At 37.0% G+C, this 25,865-nt stretch overlaps 1 protein-coding gene across 2 annotated transcripts in view; it reads left to right on the forward strand.

Annotated features, from left to right (window-relative positions):
• The window catches only part of LOC106876740 (coiled-coil domain-containing protein 33), a 28,912-nt gene extending 3,047 nt beyond the window's left edge, over positions 1-25,865 (forward strand). Inside the window, exons 2-10 of one of the 2 annotated variants that reach the window (XR_008263878.2) lie at positions 1,784-1,902; positions 2,122-2,366; positions 7,612-7,700; positions 11,388-11,574; positions 14,828-14,904; positions 16,351-16,458; positions 17,715-17,834; positions 19,520-19,915; positions 25,713-25,865. Coding sequence is in view for 1 of the 2 variants with exons in the window: in XM_014925431.3 (XP_014780917.1) it covers positions 1,802-1,902; positions 2,122-2,366; positions 7,612-7,700; positions 11,388-11,574; positions 14,828-14,904; positions 16,351-16,458; positions 17,715-17,834; positions 25,713-25,808 (1,023 nt within the window). In the remaining variant the exon portion in view is untranslated. The remainder of the gene's footprint in view (positions 1-1,783; positions 1,903-2,121; positions 2,367-7,611; positions 7,701-11,387; positions 11,575-14,827; positions 14,905-16,350; positions 16,459-17,714; positions 17,835-19,519; positions 19,916-25,712) is intronic. The other variant, XM_014925431.3, reaches the window with a different exon arrangement.

Consider the following 25,865-nt stretch of genomic DNA (forward strand, 5'->3'; position numbering starts at 1 on the left):
ACTTTCCATGCTAGCATGGGTTGGATGGTTTGACTGAGGACTGGTGAAACCAGATGGCTGCACCCGGCTCCAGTCTGATCTGGCAATGTTTCTACAGCTGGATTCCCTTCCTAACATCAACCACTCCGAGAGTGTAGTGGGTGCTTTTTACGTGTCACCAGCATGGGAACCAGTCAAGTGGCACTGGCAATGACCACTCTCGAATGGTGCTTTTAATGTGCCACTGGCACGGGAGCCAGTCCAGTGGAACTGGCATTGACCGCACTCAAAGGGTGCTTCTTATGTGCCACCAGCATGGGTGCAAGTCAGGCGGTACTGGCGTCAGCTATGTCAGTGATCTCACTTGATTCAACAGGTCTTCTCAAGCACAGCATATTGCCCAATAATTGAAGGGTACTCACATTGGCTATAGCTATGGTCTCACTTGGCTTGCCGGGTCTTCTCAAGCACAGCATATCTCCAAAGGTCTTGATCGCTTGTCATTGCTTCTGTGAGGCCCAACATTCGAGGGTCATGCTTCACCACCTCATCCCTGGTCTTCCTGAGTCTACATCTTCCACAGATTCCCTCCACTGTTAGGGTGTGATACTTTTTCACACAGCTGTCCTCATCCATATGTAACACATGACCATACCAACACAGTTGTCTCTCTTGCACACCACATCTGATGCTTCTTATATCTAACTTTTCTCTCAGGGTGCTTACACTCTGTTGTGTATGTACAGTTACATTTCACATCCGGCGGAGCATATTAGCTTCATTTCTTGCAAGCTTACACATGCCCTCAGCAGTTACAGCCCATGCTTCACTGACGTGTAGTATGTCTGTTTGCACACATGTGTCATACAGTCTACTTTTCACTCTTAGCAAGAGACCCTTTGTTATCAGCAGAGGTAGGACCTCTCTGAATTTTGCTCTGGTTATTCTTATTCACATATAAATATGTTATATGCAACAAAAGTGGTAATAGATTAAAATAGCCATCTATATATCATACTTAATGTAAATACATTGTGTATAGCAAATTTACTGCAGTGTTCATCTGGAGAAAATATCTCTTATGGCCATGTTGTATTTGAAAATACATAACACATACAGGGTGCAAACAAAAATTATTCCTGCAGTGGCTAGTGATTACATTTGATGCATTTCTGCCTTGTTAAGCTTTGTCAATAACATGTACTCACAGCCAACTGCATTCTTAGATGAAATCTGTTGCTACTGATACATAGTAAAATAGTGAATAAACAGTCACTAGTGTTGCAAATAGCCACTCAACTGGATAAAATCTAATACTGTTTGTGTAGCACATAACAGATTTTTATTCAGCTTGTTTGTTATTCACCACTCAGTGATTGCTTATCCACAGCAGCTGAATAGTAAATGAGTAAAAGAGAGTAAGTGAAGAGGTGCCTGAGTCAATGGTGTTTATAAACCCCCATCAAGATTAGTGAAATTGATGTCCTTATTGATGTCAGCAGTATAGGCAAGGAGTGAACTGTGTGTTTGGGATAAATGCTTGCAACAGAATGAACTCCACAGGAGTTACCAGAGGCTAAAAGAGTACTATTAAACCAAGTTTTATGTTAGACCTATTCCACCCCTGGTAAAGATTTATCTCAACTAACAAAATCTTAATATATTACCTTTTTGTTTTTCATTTTTTTTTTCTTTTATCTAAAATTGTATACAGATATACATTTGTCATGTAAACTTCTATATGGCTGTCACATCTAACTGGCAGTTTGTAAACATCATTTCTTTGAAACATTATATTCAACAGTCAGATAAAGTTTGAAGAATGAATAGTGAGGGACCTTCTGATACCACCGGTGTTGAACAACACAAACCTGACTCACCATTCAATAGCAGAGAATTCTGGTCACCATGGTTTAACAACAGGTATGTCTAACGATTGATGAATGTATAGAAAATGTGATATTTTTCAATAACTGCTTTTAATTATTAACAGGTATCTGAATCCTTATTTTACTATATATATATGTGGGGGTGTAAGTATATATGTATGTATGTATGTATGTATGTATGTATGTATGCATGTATGTACGTATATATATATGTGTGTATATTCATTATAATGTTTGTTTTGTTATATTGTAGCCATGTAGAAAATCCTGTGAGTTTATCAGCTGAACTTCTGCCACATGATGAATTGAATCGCTATAGACAGGCAGTGCGCAGAATGGGAGAGGATATTCTGGCACTGAATAGCCAAGTGGCACAGCTGCAAGCAGCCAACATACAATTGCAGAATATTGTAGCACGGCATGAAAATCTGACAGACTTTCATGTTGAGTACAGTAACCTTGATGGAATCACCAAAGCTGAGATTATGGAAAATTATGGTTAGGAATCAACTAAGTTTTCCTTATTCTTTCTTATGCTTGAGAGAGTGAGAGAGAGAGAGAGAGAGAGAGAGAGAGAGAGAGAGAGAGAGAGAGAGAGAGAGAGAGAGAGGGAGAGAGAGAGAGAGAGAGAGAGAGAGAGAGAAAGAGGATTGGAGGAAGAGAGAGAGAAGAAAAGTGAGATGTCACAGTAATTTCTTCCATAAATATGAAGAAGAACTTTGATTGCTGTGAAGATATAGATTATTGAGTCTTCCTTAAAAGATCGAGAATCAACGTCAGTGTGAAGGAAATATGAACTCACAGTGTAAATGCTTAAAACTAGACATTGCAAGGCGTTTCAGTCTAGTGCAATACTCTACCGCAGTGGTTCCCAAACTATGAGTCGCAACTCACTGATGGGTCGTGAACGGAATCCTAGTGGGTCGCAAAAAGTTATAAACTTACGCATTAGCTTTGATTAACTGCTGTCTATCGAGATAGTTCAAGATTCATGTTTTCAATACCAGACTGGTTGTTTTATCAAGCAGTAGGTTTTTTTCACGAACTTAACAAATCAGAGGTGGTCATTTTCTCAAGTTATTTATTCGTACGTAATCGTTAAAAGGAAAAGTCTGTTCTTACCTATTTATAGAGAACTTTAACTAGGCGCAGTACAACTCTCATCGAGCCGATAACAGTTACTGCTTCGAAGTTTTGTAATAGAGTTAATACCTGCCCATTGAACCTGATGTTAATTCTATTATTGAGCGTAGCAAGAAAAAGGCTCATCCTTCTCACAGGCCTCAATGAAAATGTAATCTGAAATAAATTTGTTTCTTTCATTAATGTTTTTACCCAGTAGAGTTAAGTGGGTCGCCACAAACTGGTGTCATAGATAGTGGGTCATGTCTTTAAAAAGTTTGGGAACCACTGCTCTACCGATCAAATCATTGCCTGTTCTGGTGTCTATGAGATGATCCTTTCTATTATAGGCACAAGGCTTGAAATTTGTGGGGAATTGACGCAGTCGATTAGATCAACCCTAGTATGCAACTTGTACTTAATTTACTGACCCTGAAAGGATGAAGGGCAAAATTAACCTAGGCGGAATTTGAACTCAGAATGTAGTGACAGGCAAAATGTCACTAAGTATTTCGTCCGGCGTGCTAACGACTCTGTCAGATCGCCCCCTTGATGTCTGTGAGATAATAGTGAGGAAAGACAGGCTGTTGTAAACATGGCATAAAGATAAATGTTTTGAAGAGAGAAAAAAATCTGAGCCGAAGCTGGGAATTAAGTTTTATCTATGAATTAATAGTATATTCATATTCATATTCATATATATATGTGTGTGTGTGTGTGTGTTGGCATTCCATCGCTTACGACGTCGAGGATTCCAGTTGATCCGATCAACGGAACAGTCTGTTCGTGAAATTAATATGCAAGTGGCTGAGCACTCCACAGACACGTGTACCCTTAACGTAGTTCTCGGGGATGTTCAGCGTAACACAGTGAGACAAGGCTTACCCTTTGGATTACAGGCACAACAGAAACAGGAAGTAAGAGTGAGAGAAAGTTGTGGTGAAAGAGTACAGCAGGGTTTGCCACCATCCCCTGCCGGAGCCTCGTGGAGCTTTAGGTGTTTTCACTCAATAAACACTCACAACGCCCGGTCTGGGAATCGAAACCGCGATCTTATGACCGCGAGTCCACTGCTCTAACCACTAGGCCATTGCGCCTCCACAATATATATATATACACACACATGAAAGTAGATGTGTGTATCCACAAGCTGCCAACAATCTGCTGAGTTCTCAATGGCTGTTTACTAAGAGCATTTATTATGAGTGACCTTACAGTGATGTTGATACCCTAAAAATCTCCCATTCTGCTTAGAAAATCTCCCATTCTGATTGCTCATTATTATGGCCTTCTTTTTTCAGCCTAGGTCTTATGTAACAACTGGAAAGCTTAGCAAAAGAGTATTCCCCCCCCCCCAAAAAAAATAACCGAAGTCAAAGATCTGAACTTCTAGAAACATCTCTACACAATATATTTCTATTCTCAAGAATACTGATGAGTCAGAAAATATTGAAATGGATGACTAGCTAAAACAATTCTTAGTAGTATGAAAAAAAGTTAAACAGTAAAAGTTTAGCTATGAGTAAGCAAAAACTGAAATTAGTATAGTATATTGGTTTCAAATTTTAGCTCAAGTTTTGGGGGAGGGATTAAGTTGATTACATTGACCCCAGTGCTTGACTGGCACTTATTTTATTGACCATGAAAGGACATAAGGCAAAGTTGACCTTGGCAGAATTTGAACTCAGAAGGACAAAATGCTTTTGTCAGCTTGCCACCTTAATTTAGTATAGTGTATTAACACATGACAAATATTATAGTCTATAACAAATTACAATCAGTTGTAAATAGGATGTTTATTTCCAATAAAATGAATAATGATTTGTAAGAGTTGTATGGTTTAAAGTGTCCCTGGATATCTCTGAATTTCTTAGTCCTACTTTAATACAGGGTTCTTTCTTTTAATGAAAATACAAAACAAAAAAAAAAAAAAAATCTAAGTTGAACTAGAAATACTTTGATCTGACAACCCTTAAATTAAATAACTGGACATATTTAGAGATTGGAAATGGCAAAAAATGTCTCCTGTTTGCAATAGCTCATAGCATTTTATCTTTTATCTTTTACTTGTTTCAGTCATTAGTCTGCGGCCATGCTGGGGCACTGCCTTGAAGAGTTTTTAGTCTTTTAGATTAACCCCAGTACTTATTATTTTTTTTAAACTAGTACTTATTCTATCGGCACCCTTTGCTGGATATTCGCACCTTGTAATATTATGCTGCAATCTTGTAGCATTATTACAAAAACCCAGCATTTAGTCATATGTGTTATAATCTTCTTTAAAGATAAGTCTGCCAGCTTCTCATAGTCTGAACTATGGAAAAGAACTGTGAGAAACTCTTAGCAAAAATGAATGTGTGAGATAGATATATTTCCTAATTATTTATTTCATCTTGCTTACACTACATACCGGAAATTGTCAGTTATAAAAGACAGTACCAACTTGCAGGAAATACCAGCCAGACTTCTCTCAAATCATAGCCTGTCTACAATCTTAGAAAAGAAAAGAACACATTTGATAATATAATGCTAGACATTCACTAAAAAGACGAGATGGTCACAGCTGCAATGTCTTTTATCATAGGTTAGCTCAGTTAAGCTGACTTGAGGCTCAACAACAACAACAAATGCCTCATGTGGGGGCAGAGATACAACTAAACTAATTTGTCCTCCATGCCCTGTATGGAGCCAAACACTTTAGTGGGAATCCAATCACCTATGAAAAATCAGAGACGTTTATTTCAATAGCTTCTGGTGTCATTTAGGTTTTATGGAAATATAACAATAGAGACGGCTTGAAAAGAAACTTTTGAGAGGATTTTCTCTTTCTCAGAAACTAAATGGCAGTTTTACTTGTACGTGAATAAAGATAGACTTGAACTTCCTTTGTAAACAAGATTAAGCTCTACCTTTTGCCAACTCTTCATAACACTAAATAAAGAAAATAAACGAATAATACTATCATATATTTGCCATTAGGGCCCATTCAAGCATGAAGAGTGTTTACAGGTAATGTAGGAATGTATATCATCATCACCATTACCATTATCATCATCATCATCATCGTTGTCGTCGTCATCATCATCATTGCCGCCGCCGCCGCCGCCACCACCACCACCACCACCAAAACCACCACCACCACCACCACCACCACCACCATCATGCAAGCATGGGTCAAACAGAATCCATTTAGATTTTTACAATCTGATGCCCTTCCTGTTGCCAACCCTCAGCTGTTTCCAAACATAGTAATGTTTCCCCTTGGCTGGAAATGAATGATACTGTTGGTATCACGAAAAGCAGACAGTCACATGCATACGTGTCACATACATATCATCATCATTGCTGTTGTCGCCATTATTGTTTTCATCATTTAATGTCCACTTTTCCATGCTGGCATGAGTCACATGAAATTTATTGAAGCAGGAAATCTACAGCTGGGTGCTTTCCTGTCACCAACCCTCTCCTGTTTTCATGCATGGTAATATTCCCTCATGACTAGGTATATTTTCATTAAAGACTGAAAACAGACAACCTCACTTTATGATGTGTGGCTGTGTGGTAAGAAGCATGCTTCTCAACCATATGGTTCTGGGTTCAGTTCCACTATGTGGCACCTCTACTATAGCCTCAGGCTGACCAAAGCCTTGTGAGTGGATTTGGGAGATGGAAACTGGAAGAAGACCGTCGTATATATATGTGTATATATATATATATATATATATATATATATATATATATATATATATATATATATATATGTTTGTGTGCCTGTGTTTGTCACCCCAGCATTGCTTGACAACTAATATTGGTGTGTCTATGTCCCCATAACATAGTGGTTTGGCAAAAGCAACTGATAGAATAAATACTAGGCTTACAAAGAATAAGTCCTGGGATTGATTCGTTTGACTAAAGACGGTACTCCAGCATGGCCGCAATCAAATGACTGAAAAGAATAAATATATAGCATGTGAAACCAATAAGAGAGGTAAGAGAATGTGCAGGTGGGTGTAAAATGCAACCTGTATATTTACAGGAAATGTACATATATTCAATGTATTTAAATGTGGCCATTAAATGCTTTCCTGTATATATGAATGAATTGCAATATGTTAAATCCGGTTTTGTCCCCGTTAACGGGGGTAGCTGGATCTGCCTCACTCTTACAACAACCACTCTCACACCATCTCGTCATCTCACCTGGTTTTGGGCATCCTCCCTCCTCAGGCCAACCCTCCCAATCTCCTCTTTCACCTGTCCCCTCCACGTTTTCTTTGGTTGACCTCGCCTTCGAGGTTCATTCACTTTAAACTCAAGCACTCTCCTCAGAACACAATCCTCATCCCTCTTCAACACATAACCATACCATCACACTACATTCACCCTCGCCAGCTGTTCCACCAATTCCTTCAACCCCAGCATCCCCATCAAGTCCTCAGCCCTCGTTTTATCCAATAGTTTCGTACCACACATTGCTCTTATCATTGCTCTCTTGGTCCTTCTCAAAATTGCCATTTCGCTTTCCCTCAGACACCATGTCTCACTTCCATGTACATAGAAGTAATGAATAGCAAGAATAAACTGTTGTTTCTTTCTTTTTTTTCTCTTTTTCACTTTAAAGCTACATTGAAGTTGAAGATGATTAGTCAGACAAATGAGTTGAACAACTACAAACAGAAAATAGTACAGTTGCAGAATGAAATAATAAAGGTAATTAATTATAAAAATAATGATGATGATAATAATTCTTTCTTTATTGGCTGTGAAAAATCTAGCTCAATAAACTCTGTCCAACCCATGCAAGAATGGAAAAGTGAGTGTTAAAACAGTGATGATGATGATGATAATTACACAAGTCTACAGAATTTTGGAACAGAAAGTTTTCTGTTGTATAGACAAGTGTTTATGAAGCACTTTTTTGTACCAAATCCAGATATGTTATTTGTTTTTACCAATTACATCAAAATGTTTGTATACACACTACCTTGGTTTTTCACTATTAAATTTAGTTTGATCTGACTTTGGAGCAGAGAGCCAAAGTGTGAAAAATACTTCATTGTCACTCTACCCCCTTGCATAAAATAAACTAAAATTATGAATGTAGCTGATTTTGTGCACAGATAGTTTAATTATAGTAAGATTTTGGCTAAAAGTGGTGATGTTTTTTGCCTATGATGGAGAAAATACAAAAGGTGGCCTAGGGTCACTCTATTCTATTGATACAAGATTTTAAACAAAATAAAATCAGCCATTTGTATTCAAAACATGATAACCCCTGAAAATGTAAAATATCAGTATGAAGGAAGAAAGCTCTGTTTCTTAGGCATCCTGGAATGTTTTAGCTTTGGGCATCCCTCTTTTATACTCCAACAGTAATCGACCATTGTATTCACATCTCATCTCTTTCGATATCTCTCCACTATTACCTTCATAACTTGGTGGAATATTTCTCCCTGTTCATCAGTGACATCTTCCACATTCTGAGAGAATTGATTCAAGTGGCTGAACAAACAAATGTATCTTGATACTCTTTTAGCATCCCAGTGAATGAAAAGAACAGAATATTCTTTTCACTAACTTCCTTGTAATTGGTTGCTTTGTTGCTGCCAAAAGAGTTCTTTTAGGGATATCATGTTATATGCATATAATTTGCAGATTTTGTTGTGTTTAAGATTTTGCATCAATAGAATAGAATAACCCTTGGACGTCTCTTGTATTTTCTCCATTGTAGTCAGAAAACATTCCTATTTCTGGCTGACATACTACTACAGTTAAGCTATCCATGCACAAAATCAATCTATTCTTTTATTCTTTTACTTGTATCAGTCATTTTGACTGTGGCCATGCTGGAGCACCGCCTGTAGTCGAATGATTCGACCCCAGGGCTTATTCTTTGTGAGCCTAGTACTTATTCTATCAGTCTCTTTTACTGAACCGCTAAGTTAAGGGGATGTAAACACACCAACATCGGTTGTCAGGTGATGATGGTGGGAACAAACACAGACACACAAACATATACATACACACACACACACATTATATATATATATATATATATATATATATATATATATATATATATATATATATACACACACACACATATATGTATATATGTATATATATATATATATATATATATCATCATCATCATCATCATCATCGTTTAACGTCCGCTTTCCATGCTAGCATGGGTTGGACAATTTGACTGAGGACTGGTGAAACCAGATGGCAACACCAGGCTCCAGTCTGATTTGGCAGAGTTTCTACAGCTGGATGCCCTTCCTAACGCCAACCACTCAGAGAGTGTAGTGGGTGCTTTTACATGTCACCCGCACGAAAACGGCCACGCTCGAAATGGTGTCTTTTATGTGCCACCCGCACAAGCCAGTCCAGGGGCACTGGCAACGATCTCGCTCGAAAATCCTACAGGAGCCAGTCAGGCGGTACTGGCAACGGCCACGCTCAAAATGGTGCATCTCATGTGCCACCCGCACAAGAACCAGTCCAGGGGCACTGGCAACGATCTTACTTGGCTTGCCGGGTCTTCTCACGCACAGCACATTTCCAAAGGTCTCGGTCAGTAGTCATCGCCTCGGTGAGGCCCAATGTACGAAGGTCTTGCCTCACCACCTCAGCCCAGGTCTTCCTGGGCCTACCTCTTCCACGGGTTCCCTCAACTGTTAGGGTGTGGCACTTTTTCACGCAGCTATCCTCCTCCATTATCACCACATGTCCATACCAGCGCAATCGTCTCTCTTGCACGCCACAACTGATGCTTCTAATGTTCAGCTTTTCTCTCAAGATACTTACACTCTGACGGGTATTCACATTGACATTACACATCCAACGGAGCATACTGGCTTCATTCCTTGCGAGCTTACGTATGTCCTCAGCAGTTACAGCCCATGTTTCACTGCCATGTAGCATGGTTGTTCGTACGCATGCGTCATACAGTCTGCCTTTTACTCTGAGTGAGAGTCCCTTTGTCGCCAGCAGGGGTAAGAGCTCTCTAAACTTTGCCCAAGCTATTCTTATTCTAGCAGCTACACTTTCAGCGCACCCACACCCACTACTAACTTGGTCGCCCAGATAGCGGAAGCTATCGACTACCTCTAGTTTTTCAGCATGGCCGTTTTCGTGTGGGTGACACGTAAAAGCACCCACTACACTCTCTGAGTGGTTGGCGTTAGGAAGGGCATCCAGCTGTAGAAACTCTGCCAAATTAGATTGGAGCCTGGTGTTGCCATCCGGTTTCACCAGTCCTCAGTCAAATCGTCCAACCCATGCTAGCATGGAAAGCGGACGTTAAACGATGATGATGATGATGATGATATATATGTATGACGGGCTTCTTTCAGTTTCCATCTACCAAATCCACTCACAAGGCTTTGGTCGACTTGAGGCTATAGTAGAAGACACTTGCCCGAGGTGATTCATAATTTTATTATACTTTTTGCAAGAGAAGGGTGATAATGAAGCTTTTTTCACATTTTGGCCCTCTGCTCCAAAGTCAGACCAGGGCATAAAATGAATGAAAACTATATATTTGTGATAAATCAAGGAAGTGTGTATACAAATATCCTGATGTGATTGGTGAGAATGAATAGCATATCTGGATTCAGCTTGAAAAATTGCTTCAAAAATACTTTTCTATTCAACAAAAACAGTTCTGTCCTCAAATTCTGCAGAATACATTAACAGGAGTGGCTGTGTGGTAAGTAGCTTGCTTACAAACCACATGGTTCTGGTTTCAGTCCCACTGTGTGGCACCTTGGGCAAGTGTCTTCTACTATAGCCTCAAGCCGACCAAAGCCTTGTGAGTGGATTTGGTAGATGGAAACTGAAAGAAGCCCGTCATATATATGTATACATCTATGTATATGTGTGTATGTGTGTGTATATGTTTGTGTGTCTGTGTTTGTCCCCCCAACATTGCTTGACAACCGATGCTGGTGTGTTTATGTCCCCGTAATTTAGCGGTTCGGCAAAAGAGAATGATAGAATAAGTACTAGTCTTACAAAGAATAAGTCCTGGGGTCGATTTGCTTGACTAAAGGTGGTGCTCCAGCATGGCCACAGTCAAATGACTGACACAGGTAAAGGAGTAAAAAAGTAAATGTATCTTCATTGTTTTAGATGGGTGGATGTGGATGAAGAGAGATTTAGCTGCTATTTTTATAAAGTTACATGGCAGCAAAGAGATTTTCCTTTTTGGCTCAGGCTCTGTGTACTTACCTTAATGATAGTGCATTTAACTCTGAGACACACATTATAGAAAGCAGGTGATGCAGAAAGATGTGTCGAGATCATGTGAATGTTGAAACAATTAGAAAATGGAAACAAAATAATTTTGAAAGTTTTGATTTATATATTTCTTGTATTTATTTATTGCAGAAAAATGACCAAGAAAAATATTATCTTAGACTTTCTGAAGCTCATAAAAATCAGCAAAATCTAATTCAACGATTACAGGAGAAAACTAAGAAAATTTATGGTTTGGAAGATGTTTGTGTTAAACAAGAGAAAGTCATAGAATGTCTTCAGAATAAGATAGAAAACCAAATTACAGCATCAAAGCTTTGTATGTAGATTCTTATTGCTTTTAACTGACTTGCTTTTATTTCCTTGACAACCACCACCAACACCACCGACAACAGCATGAGCCAATGAAAGTGTATATGTGGTTGCTTGACTTACTAGAAACAACAGCCAAATTTCCCTTGTACTGACAACAAAAGAGATGCATTAGATAATATAATCCTAAATATGCTGAAATAAAGATAGATTGGTTATGGGGATGAAGAGCAACAACAACCAATGTATGCATTTGAGGGGAGCCTCATTGGGATCACACAATTTGTTAGAAATAACAGTCAAATCTTTCTCTTATCACATCCTGACATTTAACCCTTTAGTATTTAAACCAGACATATCAGACCCTAATATTTTACTTGCTTTATGTACAAACTGACCAGATCAGTCCTCTCACATCTACCCTCCAATGTCATTTTAATAATAAACATTCACATCATTGAATTTGCAAAGCTATGAAATAGTGCATGATTAATTCAAAACAATGTGAATAAATAAACATCACATTCGACAGGGTAATCTGAATACTAAATAGTAAAGAGAAAGACACATTAAACAATGGATGGTTATAGTTAGAATGCTTTTGATCTACTGGTCTGTCTTATCATGGCTGATCAGTGGCTAAGCTACAATAAATACAGTCAGTGTGATCCAGTTCAGTTAGCTGTGATGTGATATAAAAAGAGGAAACGGAGTTAACAGAAGTAAAACAATTAACAATCCTTTTTGTAAGTTTGTGGCAGTAACCAACATAAATTTTTCTATGATTAATTCAACTTCACAATCTCTGTTAGAGACTTAACTGTTGCCAAGGTAAGAATAACATTGGCAGGTCTACTTATTATCCTCAAGGTTACCTCCAGCTCACTTCTGTAATTAATTATACTACAACATAATATATATGTCTTAGGTCATTTAGATTATTTCTATTCTTTAGCAGTCAATCAGTAAGAATTTTCATGGCAGTCACTATAGACCTGCTAGCTACATTACTTCATACTAAGTGGAAGTAACAATATAGAAATAGCACTGTTTCCATTTTTTTCTTCTGCATGAATATTATTGTATTATGTTGTTTAGTTACAGATTTTTCTCTTATGACATTATATAAAATCATGTTTATGTCCTTTTTCTTCTTCCCTCTATTTTTTTTTTTTTGACTTCTCATTGACTTGGTGTTGGAAAGTTCCCAAACCTCTTTACTTTTACACCACATTTTCACACACATACCTGACATTCAAAAACAGGCAAAAAAAGAAAAAACAAACAAGCAAAGTTAAAATACATTTTTGAAGTGCTATCACACCAAGAAAACTCTTTTTCTAATTTTATTATGTACATATAGGATTAGAGAGAGAAAGGAGGGGGAAGAAGAAGAAGAAGAAAGAGAGAGAGAGAGAGAGAGAGAGAGAGAGAGAGAGAGAGAGAGAGAGAGAGAGAGAGAGAGAGGCCACCTGGCCACCTTTACATGTGATTTTGAAATGACAGCAATTAATAAATAAGGTCACAGTTGCCCAGAGCAAAGCAAAAGCATTCAAAATTGGTTCTCAACCATTTTTTTTTTCACCTACAGACCCTTTTCATTACTACTTTACTCTGGTGGCCCCACCCCCATAGCCATTCCATGCTTAAAATCTAGTTTTATAGAGACTGCTTTCAAAATTCCTATTTTGCTTTTTACACATTAACTTGTGTAGAACAGAAAGAAATCTTGCTGTTTCTCTCAATAAATACTTTTCCATGGACCCTTAATATGCTACTGCAAGTTTCCAATTTAATATTTTGCTTGCTTGGACCCCACAAAATCTTATGTGGACTTCCAGGGGTTCATATGGACCTGGTTGAGAACCACTGATTTTAGAAGACAAATAGTTTAGCAAGTTAATAGGCAACTTCAAAATTCTTGTAGAAAATGTGCAAAGAGAAAAAACATTCTCTAAAATGAATAGAATTTTAAAGGATCAGACATATAAGGACAGATTTAAGCACCTTGCTGTGCTTTGATTGCTTTACAGATTGTGTGAGAATATTGATGTATAGCTATGAAATGATATTAAAGTCAGCCTCATTTATCCTCATTATCATCTCTTAACATCCATATTCCATGATAGTATTGGTTTTTTTTTTTCCATGCTGGTATGGTTAGATAGATAGTTCAAAAGCATCTTACTAGTCTAAGTATTATGTTGGTCTCCTATGTGTGTTTTGACAGGGTTTTTATGGCTGGATCCCCTTCCAAATTTCCCTTTCTAGCATCAAGATGACATTACTAATGCTAATGGAAATTGTATTTTAGAAATTTAACATTCACTAACAAGAGATCAGCTGCAATAAGTTATCTTATATGTCTTGCAACAAATTTTTCAAATAATCAAACTTCCATCAAAGTCCATTGAAATTTTACTAAATTGCTGATGGAGACTGTTGAGTAGAAGTTTGTGAACGAATTCAAAAGTAGACTTAACAAATATTGGTGGATCATTAGATCTCAAATGACAAATGAAAATATTCCAAAATATTCTTTGCATGAAACCATATATTTCAGTGGACACTATCATATGTATTGCTGTGAGCCAGAAATAATTTTAAATGGATTTGGATTATAACTATAAAGAGAAGAAACTTCACAAGTGTTAATGAAAATTATTCTCAGAGGAGCCAAGGGAGAGGACTCCAAAATTTCAGTTTAAATATTTTAGAGTCAGGAGTAGTGTATCTAATTTTTGGTAGTTATAGTAACAACTCTAGAAATGTTTTGATCTAATCAATCTTCCTCAGTGAAGCTTAGTTTGTAACATCCTTTGAATATTCAGAAAAAGTTAAATCAACATTTAAAGACTTCGCTTATCAGACATAACAAGGAAATGGCATTTATAAGGTTAAATTTAGGGCCATTGTAAGTAAAGAGCAAGACACCTGTGCTTGTCTCTCTATCGTACTTCAATCACTCAGCATTTAGAACAAAGCCACCAACCCATCCCAGATAATCACACCCACTTAATCACGGCGGGTGGTATTTCTCATTCTTTTTATGTCTTGCAAATTACATAACAACTTCACTAGTGTAGTCTTTCCATTGAAATAAATTTAGTGAAATAACTGTTCTTACGAAGTTCTGCAATAAGTTGTACTTTTGGTGATAGTAGTAGTAGTAGTTGTGGCAATGGTGATGGTACTAATAACTGAAGGTGGTAATGGTCATGGTGAAATCTTAACAGAAATTAATGTTCTTTCAATTGCAGGCAACGAAAAACTGCGACAGAGTAGTTCATTGAAGTTGAGAAATAAACAGTTAGCTGAAGAATGTGATAAACTCCGGGTAGGTAAAAGGCTTTGTGCCCCATCCGACTTTTCATCCCCAAGAATATGTAAGATAATGATGTTAGTCTCCTGAGTACATGATGATGAAAACAAAAATTTCTGGAACCAATTATGTTTGTTGCCATTAAGAAAACAACACATCACTCTATATATTTCAAGGCTATTTAGGAGCGAAACGAAGGATCAGTTTATTCATTTTTGGTATTTTCTGGAAGATTCAAATATGAATATCTGATGTTGTTGTTTTTTTGCCACCAGGGAATACCTCCTTTCCTTTCAGTGAAGAACCATTTAAAAAATTTTTATTTATACAACTCAAGCTAATGAGAATTCTTACATGGTTGCTTAACTGCTAATTATAGTATCTAAATCTCACATAATTCACCTTGAAAAAAGTGAAAAAATGTCTCATTTGAAATGCATGAGATAACTGGTCTACTTGATCAGGCTGCACTAGTATTAAGCAATAACAATGGCAAAAATATCATTCATCCTTTACAGCAGAGGTTCTCAAACTTTTTGGGCTACCTCCTCCCCTCATAGCCACATAATACCCTCAGTGCCCCCACCCCTATTTTTATGTATAAATAAATATTTTATATTTTACTAATTTATATATACTATGAATCATTTGATATTTAATATAATATTATATAATTTGTATACAATACTATAATAATATTATAATAGATTCGCCAGTACCGCCTGACTGGCCTACGTAGGATTTTTGAGCGAGATCGTTGCCAGTGCCCCTGGACTGGCTCCTGTGCAGGTGGCACATAAAATACACCATTTTGAGCGTGGCTGTTGCCAGTACCGCCTGACTGGCCTTCGTGCAGGTGACACGTAAAAGCACCCACTACACTCTCTGAGTGGTTGGTGTTAGGAAGGGCATCCAGCTGTAGAAACTCTGCCAAATCAGATTGGAGGCTGGTGTTGACATCCGGTTTCACCAGTCCTCAGTCAAATCGTCCAACCCATGCTAGCATGGAAAGCGGACGTTAAATGATGAGGATGATGATGATTATGATGATGATGATAGTGTCTCCCAATCCACTGCCTTCCTCCAAATGCCTCCTTTTTCTCTACCACCCCACCTACTGTCCCCTTAGGCACCAGAAGAGGAAAACTACACAAAAGCCCATAATTGTTTATATATGTATGTGTGTAAGTGTATTCAAGTATATGTGTGTGTGTAAAATTGATGCAGCAAGTTATACCCTTTTTTGCAAAAAATGTAAAATTTAGCTGCCTGATAGACAAAGATTGACAAAACAAGTAACAAACTGAAATGAAAACTAGACTTGATATGACTAAGTGGTAGTGCCCCAGCTTGACCACTATTCAATGATTGAAACCATAAAAAGAAACAACGAATTACATCATATCAAGTATAAATCATTCAGTTGACTGAGAGAAACTTTAGTATTTATTCTATTTCCAGGATCAACTGAATCAAGAATTGTTATCAAAGTCAGCAGATCAAGAGAAATTTGAATTGTATGACATCATAAAAGAAAATGAACTGAAGATTGCAGCTCTTGAGGAACAGGTTAATCCCTCTTTACTTTTACCTGAATTCTTCTGCTCTTAGTTTCCTCACACCCACACTCTTACCAAGACTGCTAACTCTCTCACACTACTCCACTCTCGGTCTTCCTTTATTGACTTACTACTATCCCACACAGCATGATTTCTCACTTTCTTTTTCATTCTCCAATGAAAGACAGAAATTCAAAATGTTGGACTCTATACTCCCATGAAATCATCAAATATCCAGCACTGTATGATCTGATACAGAAAACTGTTTAGAATAGTAAAGAAACCAATTAAATTTTTTTTTTATGCATGTACTAAAAAGTGATGTACATGTGAAAAGAAATTTTGATGAAACTGCGGCTTTCCAACTGTGACCATCTAGTTCATTAGACCTGCTTAAAACCTAAATTTAAGCAATAACTGAACCATTAACCAGCAACATAGATTGCTGTTACTATCATAAATTGTACTAAACTTCTTGGAATATTATTGCATGCTCTTTAGCACATGTAACAAATCAGATTATCTTTGTCTCTAAAATGCCTGTTTTAGACCATAAAGTGCAGCACTTCTAGCTCATCTGCAAACTTACTTGTCATCAATGTTTCCTATCACCGGTTTCACCATTTCCTGATTTAACCACGATCTATTTATTTGGAGAATATTTGAGAGTAGTGTATTTGATGATACAAAATAAATAAAATGACACGACAGTCAAAATTTGGGAACAAAAAATTTATGATAGAAATTGTCATAGCATACTTTTTATCCTACTAACTGTGAGCAAAAGAAATTGCTTAAAAGATTCATTTTATTTTGTCACATATCCTAGTAATAATTGCAAAAATTGAGAGGTCATGCTTTGATTTTATTGATTGACCAAATATAAGGTATCAATGATACCTTATATTGGGTACATATCATATAGTATCTTAATATAGCAAAACCAATAATATGCCATTGATGAAAAGATCCCTGTTGCAAAGCATCGTTATGATCAAGGATTATCTTATCAAATTAGGGTTAAAAGGTTTGGTAACTTAGCATTTATATTCAGATTACCAATAATTTTTTTTATTTTGTGACATATAATTTCATAATTTATTTGTCAATTTTGTTCTGAAGCATGACTTTGAATTTATAAAAAGAATAAAGAATAAAATCACTATAACCAAACTTGAAACCATATATGATTAGTCGAATTCCTTCCTCTTGTTTATTTTTAGAAATTTCATGCTAATCTTAGATTTTCTGTCTTTGTTTTATCAGTTAATTAGCAACAGTGAAGAATGGAAAAAAGAAAAAGCTGATCTCATGGTTGAACTCAATGAAGCAAAACATGGCTTTGTACGTGGTGTGGAGATGACTCTACCTTTGGTTATGGAGTCTGTAAGTATAGAATGGCAGAGTGGGTGATGCATGGAGAGTGATATGGGACGTTAGAGTGATGTGAAAGAGGAAGTGACGTCACTGACAAAGCAGGCGCTTCAAGTGTAATTTTTTTTGTCCGAACGTGGGCGGTTAAGAAATTCTCAGGCAGTCTATTTACTTGCTAATTGGGTTGGGTGTTTCAAGGTCAAACAGCAAATTCCAATCAACAGTTGGTGAGTTCCTTTTCGGAGTCATAAAAATATCAAAGTCCATTGTTAACACTTAGGTCAGTGGTCTAAGAGTTAAAGAGAAAAGTATTATGAATCAAATTAAGTACTATAATATGTGAAACACCCAAATACATAATATTTTTTTCTTTTCTTACCTATGCATAAAAGTCTCAGATTGACAATAGTTAAAAAATGCAATTTATATATTAGGTACATGTTTTCATACAATTCAAAGGTCACTTGTTAATCAACTCTTTTGCTATTATCAAAGACAAAATCAGTTCATTTAATATTCTAGTCATTACTTCACATTTTAGTGAATCTTGTGCTTGTATTTTCTACCTAAGAAAAGCTTGAACTTCAGAACTCTACACATCTGACTCAGCAACATAAAATATTGATACTGGTGCATTTATTTTCTATTTGACTGCTTTGTATCGTACCAGAGGACTTGTATATCTAGGACTACATTATCCAATTATGTCCTTTCTTTTTTTAGACTACATTGTGATGTTAAATGACTGTGTAAAGTTTTCCTCATTAGCATGACATTAGAAGGGACATGACTAGTTTTAACTCGCTGTTTCACAAGTTATGTACATACAGACACATATATGCACACATGCATACATACAAATGTGAATTTGTCTGTGTTAACTACATCCCAAAGATGGAGCCTTGTATCTTTGTTGGAAACTGGTTCCATCCTCAGTGGAAGATTTATAATAATTAAAAAAATAGAAGAGAAATACATACATACAGACAGACAGACAGAGTTGAACAAATGCTTCACAATACAGCTCTGTATCGTTATATTTATGTACAAGTGAATACCTACGGAAAATCCAACCCGTAAAAAACCCACTGGTGGTAAATCTTTAGTTCTATGTGCAGAAACATTAAAGGTTCTCATTATTTCGTCAGAACAGATATGTCGCTTAGATTGATGTGGCAGATGAAATTATACTGACATATTTTAAGGGTGGAGAGTGACATAAACTACCACTATAAAAAGATACATTTAGATGACCAAACAAACACATAGTCTCACACACATATATTCATTATAGTTAGGATAATAACTGAAGTGACAAAAAAATTAGGACGTACAATGCCTGGAAAAAAGTTAACCTTTCCCTAAAATTGTGAAACATTCACCCAGCACCGCAACTCTTGTAAGACCACCGTTACACCTGTGAAAGATGCTTCCTTACATCGGAATATTCAATGACTTTGCAGAATTATCTTTTCCCTAAAATTGGACCTACTCTAGGCCAGAGAATGATGGCTAAGAGAGGATCTTTTCCCTTGGTATTCAAGGTAGTCTTTGAATTAGGAGATTCCTTAATTGGCCCCAGGTGGCTGTCCCTTCTATTCAGGAAATTTTTTCGAACTTATTTTATTGCTATTTCCTGTGTGCACAATTTCATATTAACACATCTGTTTGTACCTTGTCTCTTCTGCTGTTCCCAGCGAGTTTGGGTCTTTGTGTCACCCCACCCAAAATGTTGAGTAGCAATACGAGAAGACACAATAATCGATTAAATCGACATCAGAAAGATGAAAAGCAAAGATGACCTCGACAAGATTTGAATTCACAGTACAAAAGGCAGCAGCAGAAAACTCGCAAGTTGTTCTAACATTTCTACCAACTTACCACGCTATATAGGAACAATAAAGAACCACTAGTAAAAGCGTTACACGTTGCCTATAATCAGATTTACATCAATACGTCACATATTTCATGCCATCATTGTAACAACGTCTATTTATAAAACTGTTATACACTCAAGCTAACTATAAAGTGCGAGGAATAATGCTTCATTGTGTTTTTGCTATTAAGCAAATCCGAAATACCGTGAATCCTTTGTAAGTATTGACAATTGTAATGGTTTTGCTTCTAAATGTATTGAGCTTTCACACCCACAGAAAGAAATACCTGACACATTATATGCAAATGATAACACACTAAAATACTTGTTGTGCTTAGATTCGACGTAATGTCGCCTTTCCATTTTTCATGACTTTTATTTGGATTTAGGTGTGGATGTCAGCATTACTCATTTTCTTTTATTTTCTTTATACCTGTGAACTTTAAATCACGGTATATCATTGAACTTTATTATTTTGCTCATTTTAACTATAAATTTCGAACTTTGTGTGCATGTATAACTATAAAGTTCGAACTTTGTGTGCATGTATACAAAATGATATGGTCTTTGGAGCTGTTGAAGGTGATGAGAAATTGATGTCTACCCATTTTATTGAAGTGGGTCTTAAAATCAACACAGCAGAGTGTCTCAAAATCTTAAAATAAGTTTTGTTGCCTTGGATTAGGAATCATTATGATGTAAGTCGAGTCATATTTGTACAAGACTCCGTGGCCACCCATTTTTCGAAAAGAGTGCAAGAAATTTTGAAGAAGGAATTGCCCATGCTTGTCCCAAAATATATCTGGCTCTCTCGTTCACCAGATTTAAATTTCTCTAATTTTTGCCTAAGCGGCACAGCTGATGCAATATCTATTGCAACTTCTCACAACCATGTGTCTTCACTGAAGGTTTCGATCAAGCGAGCATTCAGTAAAATGTAAAAGGAAGAAATAGTTAAGGCATGCGGATCATTTCGTAAACGGATTGAACTGGTAAAGAAAGCAAATGGTAGTCAAATTGAGCTGAAATAAATGCTTAACACCCTACAATAAATTGGTATAAACATAAAATTTGCAGTGTTTGCTTTTCTGGTGTTATACCAATAATAATAAAGATATTTGAATGGTCCCAATTTACATGTTACACCATATATATATATCTTATAAAGATATATCCTATATAGGAGTGGTTGCTTCCCAACCATATGGCTCCGGGTTCAGTCCCACTGCGTGGCACATTGGGCAAGTGTCTTCTACTATAGCCGCAGATTAACCAAAGCCTTGTGAGTGGTTTTGGTAGACGGAAACTGAAAGAGGCCCGTCGTATATATATAAACGTATTCCCGAGCGTCATACTAATATATACTTTTGTTATTTACACCACCTGTCCTCGTCTGTTGTTATTATTTGTATATTCTCCCATATATATATATATATATATATATATATATATATATATATATATATGTGTGTGTGTGTGTGTGTCCACCATCGCTTGACAACCGATGTTGGTGTGTTTACTTCCCCGTAACTTAGCAGTTAGGCAAAAGAGAACGATAGAATAAGTACTACGCTTACAAAGAATAAGTTCTGGGGTCGATTTGTTCGACTAAAGGTGGTGCTCCAGCATGGTCGCAGTCAAATGGCTGAAATAAAAGAAAAAATATATACACGAGTGGCTTTTTTCACTTTCCGTGAACCAAATCATCCTTACCACACAGCTACTCCTGCGCCAACACACACACACACACGGCTCTTGAACATAAACGAAGAAAGAAAAAAAGAGAAACGTCTAGAGGGCAATGTTTCTCCTTGTATGTTCAAATAGAGATTACTGAAATAATAGGATTTTTATAGTCTGTCCTTCGCTTTTCAGATAGGTAATTCTGTTGAATTTTATATGATTTCCATCTCTCTGTTACTGAAAGAAATTCGGTCACGATAACAGGCTAAAGCAAAGTTTCTCTCATTCTCTCTCTCTCTTTCTCTATCTCTCTATATATATGAATGTGTAGATAGAGATACATACATACATACATGTAAGTATGTATGTATATCATGTGCTTTGCGTATGTATATAGACAAAGTATATATATGTATATATATATATATATATATATAGACAAGAAAGTTTGTATATAAACTTCTTTCCAAGTAATAATAACTAACAAAATAACAGAACTGTCAACTCGAAAACAAATGACGGGTCTACCATCAGAAATAGACATGTTGTGAACAAAGGCAAAGAGCTAGAACGTATATGTTGAACAACTGAAACGACATTGTCAAAGCCGAACGATACAAAGAACTGGACAAAGCAGTGAAAATGCAAAAGAACTAAAGCGTATAAGACAAAACAGAACTTCTAGAACATAAATAATAGTCTTAACCTTTTTAAGTTCGTCTGTGAAACGGAAGGAAAGGACAGAAAAAGGCGTTCAGTGCAATCATGAATAAAGGCAATAACATACATATAAATACAGCCGAGGTATTTCAATAATGCAATGATTATTTCGAACAACGTCTTAACATTAAATTCCCAAACAACTTAGAAATAATATCAGAAAAGTGGATTCTCAGGCAAAAATAGGAAAAGAAGTTAAAAAAGCTATGAAATAATGAAAACCCGTAAAGCCTCTGCTATGAAACATTGTTGCAGTACTCAAAGCAGAAGATTATCATTAATATATCGCACATAATATTTAACATTGAAAATAAGTCGGTGAGCAGGCAGAAACGTTAGCACTCTGGGCAAAATGTTTAGCGGCATTTCACCTGTCTTTACGTTCTGAGTTCAAATTCCACTGAAGTCGACTTCGCCCTTCACCCTCTCGGCGTAGATAAAATACGTATCAGCTGAGTGCAGGGGATGATATCATCGACTTATTCCTTCCTCCGAACTTACTGGCCTTGTGCCAAAATTTGAAATTAATATTCATCATAAAAAAGACACTGAAAGACTGGATCCATAAACCAATTGAACTGATATATTTAGTGAAAATATTAGGGAGTTTTTTTCTTTGATAAGTGATCGGGAGAATCCTCTTCTACGGAATGTCCTTATCGCTTCAGCTTCATCGACTTCCCTGCTACTTTTGATATAAATTGATAGAAAGCCGCTATGAAAGATGACACCAGGAGTAGATTCCAAGACAGTATGAATTTTTGAATTGCTCTATACAACAGTATTCTGAATACTGTGGTCAAAGCAATTAATTTAGGGACCATGGATAGTTACCAGATGGATTGGTTTCAAATTCTCATGGAGCTGAGAAGATTGATTGCTATCCCACAGCTTTTTCAACATCTTTCTAGAAATTTTCATGAAATATATGTATAACAGTCCGGTACTAACTGATATCCTCTACAAAGATGTTTGATTTGATGACACCAGAACCTCGATATCTAAGATCTTTGACAAACTGAAAATATACACTAAAACGTTTGACGAAGAATATAAAAATAGGACACATCAAAATGATTGACGTAAGATGCAAGATCCTACCTACCTCCCAAGGAAATTATCACATTGGATGGTTCTAAAGTAGATAATGTTATTGACTATGTGTATTTCGGTACTTTAGAACAAAATGGTTCAGAAGATATGAAAGACGGATTTCACAAGCATCTGTAGCATTTGGAAGACTCGCCATCTTTCGGACTTACGCTCGACGGCTCGCTTACATCTACATAACAACGTCCCAACAACTATGCTCACACACACAGAAGCTGTAACAACAAGAGCTAAAGATGTATATATTTACCACCTGAATAAATGTTGTTTAAGTTGATAGTCTGGAGTTCAGCGTTCCGTTTATATTCTTAATTTTATATAGGAAAGTCAGGTATACATTTAATGATGTATAACCAACTTTCCTATACTGTGATTAAAATCAACAATATGAAGAAATTACATCGTGGAAGAGCCATTTTAAACAACTAAAAGCATATAGGAAAGTTGGTTATACATCATTAGATGTATACCTGACTTTCCTATATAAAATTAAGAATACAACGGAACGCTGAACTCCAGACTATCAACTTAAACAACATTTATTCAGGTGGTAAATATATACATCTTAAGCTCTTGTTGTTACAGGCTTCTATGTGTGTGAGCATAGTTGTTGGGACGTGGGTATGTAGATGTAAGCGAGCTGTCGAGTGTAAGTCCGAAAGATGAAGAGAGATAGCTAAACACGTCCATGCTCTATTGCTGGCCAGCAAGAAAGAGACTGTCTCCAGGTTGGAATGTTGGAGACACTGCTTGACACGTCCATGCTCATGGCCGGCCGACCGAGAAAGAGATAGAATTAAGCGGGAAAGCTTGCTTGTTTAATTCCACGCATGCGTGAGACTACGCATGCGCACGGCGTTACTACAAGCACAAAAGTTGCTATGTTTACTTTTAATTTATTTCACGGGATGTCCCCGAAATATATGCAAAGCGAATAAAACAATTTTTGTGCGTTTTTAGATTACTCTTTCTACAAATGTTATTGATTCTATTTCAACGCACGACTTCAATGGTCTCAGATCAAATCACTTGCCAATCAAGTGCAACGCCGAAAGGAGAGCACGCGCGCTCTCATACACATACATACATAAATACAAGATACATTCCAAAAGTTTTGATACTCTTTTTAGGAGAAGCAGTTATAACTGTCTTAAGTTGTTGTAATTTTAATATATTATTACTGCATATGTAATAAGCTGATCTGCCAAATTTTGTTATTCCAAACTGAAGGAGATGGATGTAATAGCACAGGACATGAAGACAATTTGGAAGCTTACTATGCAATAAAGCTGTAAGCTAAACTAGACAAAAACGTTACAGAAACTTGTGAAATGCTTCAGACTGTTTATAGATTAATTTGTATGATCCGAGTGGAGGCGCAATGGCCCAGTGGTTAGGGCAGCGGACTCGCGGTCATTGGATCGCGGTTTCGATTCCCAGACCGGGCGTTGTGGGTGTTTATTGAGCGAAAACACCTAAAGCTCCACGAGGCTCCGGCAGGGGATGGTGGCGAACCCTGCTGTATTCTTCCACCACAACTTTCTCTCACTCTTTCTTTCTGTTTCTGTTGTACCTGTATTTCAAAGGGTCAGCCTTGTCACACTGTGTCACGCTGAATATCCCCGACAACTACGTTAAGGGTACACGTGTCTGTGGAGTGCTCAGCCACTCGCACGTTAATTTCACGAGCAGGCTGTTCCGTTGATTGGATCAACTGGAACCCTCGACGTCGTAAATGACGGAGTGTATGATCCGAACATCTGTTTTTCGCAGGCACAAGAGGCCAGGTAAAGCAAGTCCACTGGGAATCTCATGATTATCCCTTTTCGATCGTTAGGACATCATCTACATCTACTGTGTTCTCTCTGGCCAGATTGTCGACAAAAAGCACTTTGCAGAGGTTTTGAGAGAGTTCAGGAAGAGATTTCGTCTCAAAAGGCCAGAGCATCTGCACCAGTGCACAATTCCATTCTGGTAACCAACTCCTTGGCAGAGATGAGCATCAAAACTGTCTTTCACCCTTCCTACAGTCCAGACCTAGCTCTCTGTGGTTTTTTATTGTTCCCCAAGCTCAAGGAAAAAAATGAAGGAGGCTTTGACAACTTCATTTTGGAGGACTACCATGGGGTTATCATGAAGTGGCTGGGGTGTTACAACTAGTGCATTGAAGTCAGGGGGTCATATTCTGAAGGAGATTGGAGTTTTGCATTTCTTTGAAATTAATAAATGTCTCTCCTGAAAAAGTTTCAAAATTTCTGGAAGGTACCTTGTATGCACACACACACACACACACACATATATACATACCTACATACACGCACACATATATATACACACACAAATATATGTGTGGGAGGAGGAAGAGAGGGACAGACAAACAGAGAGACAGATAAACGGACAGGGACGATGTGAGGAACAGAAAGAGTTACGCTGTTTAATTATGAACAGTTATTCATTGAAATCCAATTGTTTTAACAAGTAAATATTTGACTTCATTGCAGATACACAAAGGTCAGCGATCAACAAACATTGTTGAACCTAGAGGTTGTTCAAGAACAGCAGCTCACAGACAGTCACGAGTTGGCTCCAATCGATAACAAAGAAAAGGACGAAGATTATGACCACACACACACAAATAAATTTCTGTAAATCTA

This window comes from Octopus bimaculoides, chromosome 4 (genome assembly GCF_046866305.1).
Source record: "Octopus bimaculoides isolate indiv1 chromosome 4, ASM4686630v1, whole genome shotgun sequence".
NCBI classification, from domain to species: Eukaryota; Metazoa; Mollusca; class Cephalopoda; order Octopoda; family Octopodidae; genus Octopus; species Octopus bimaculoides.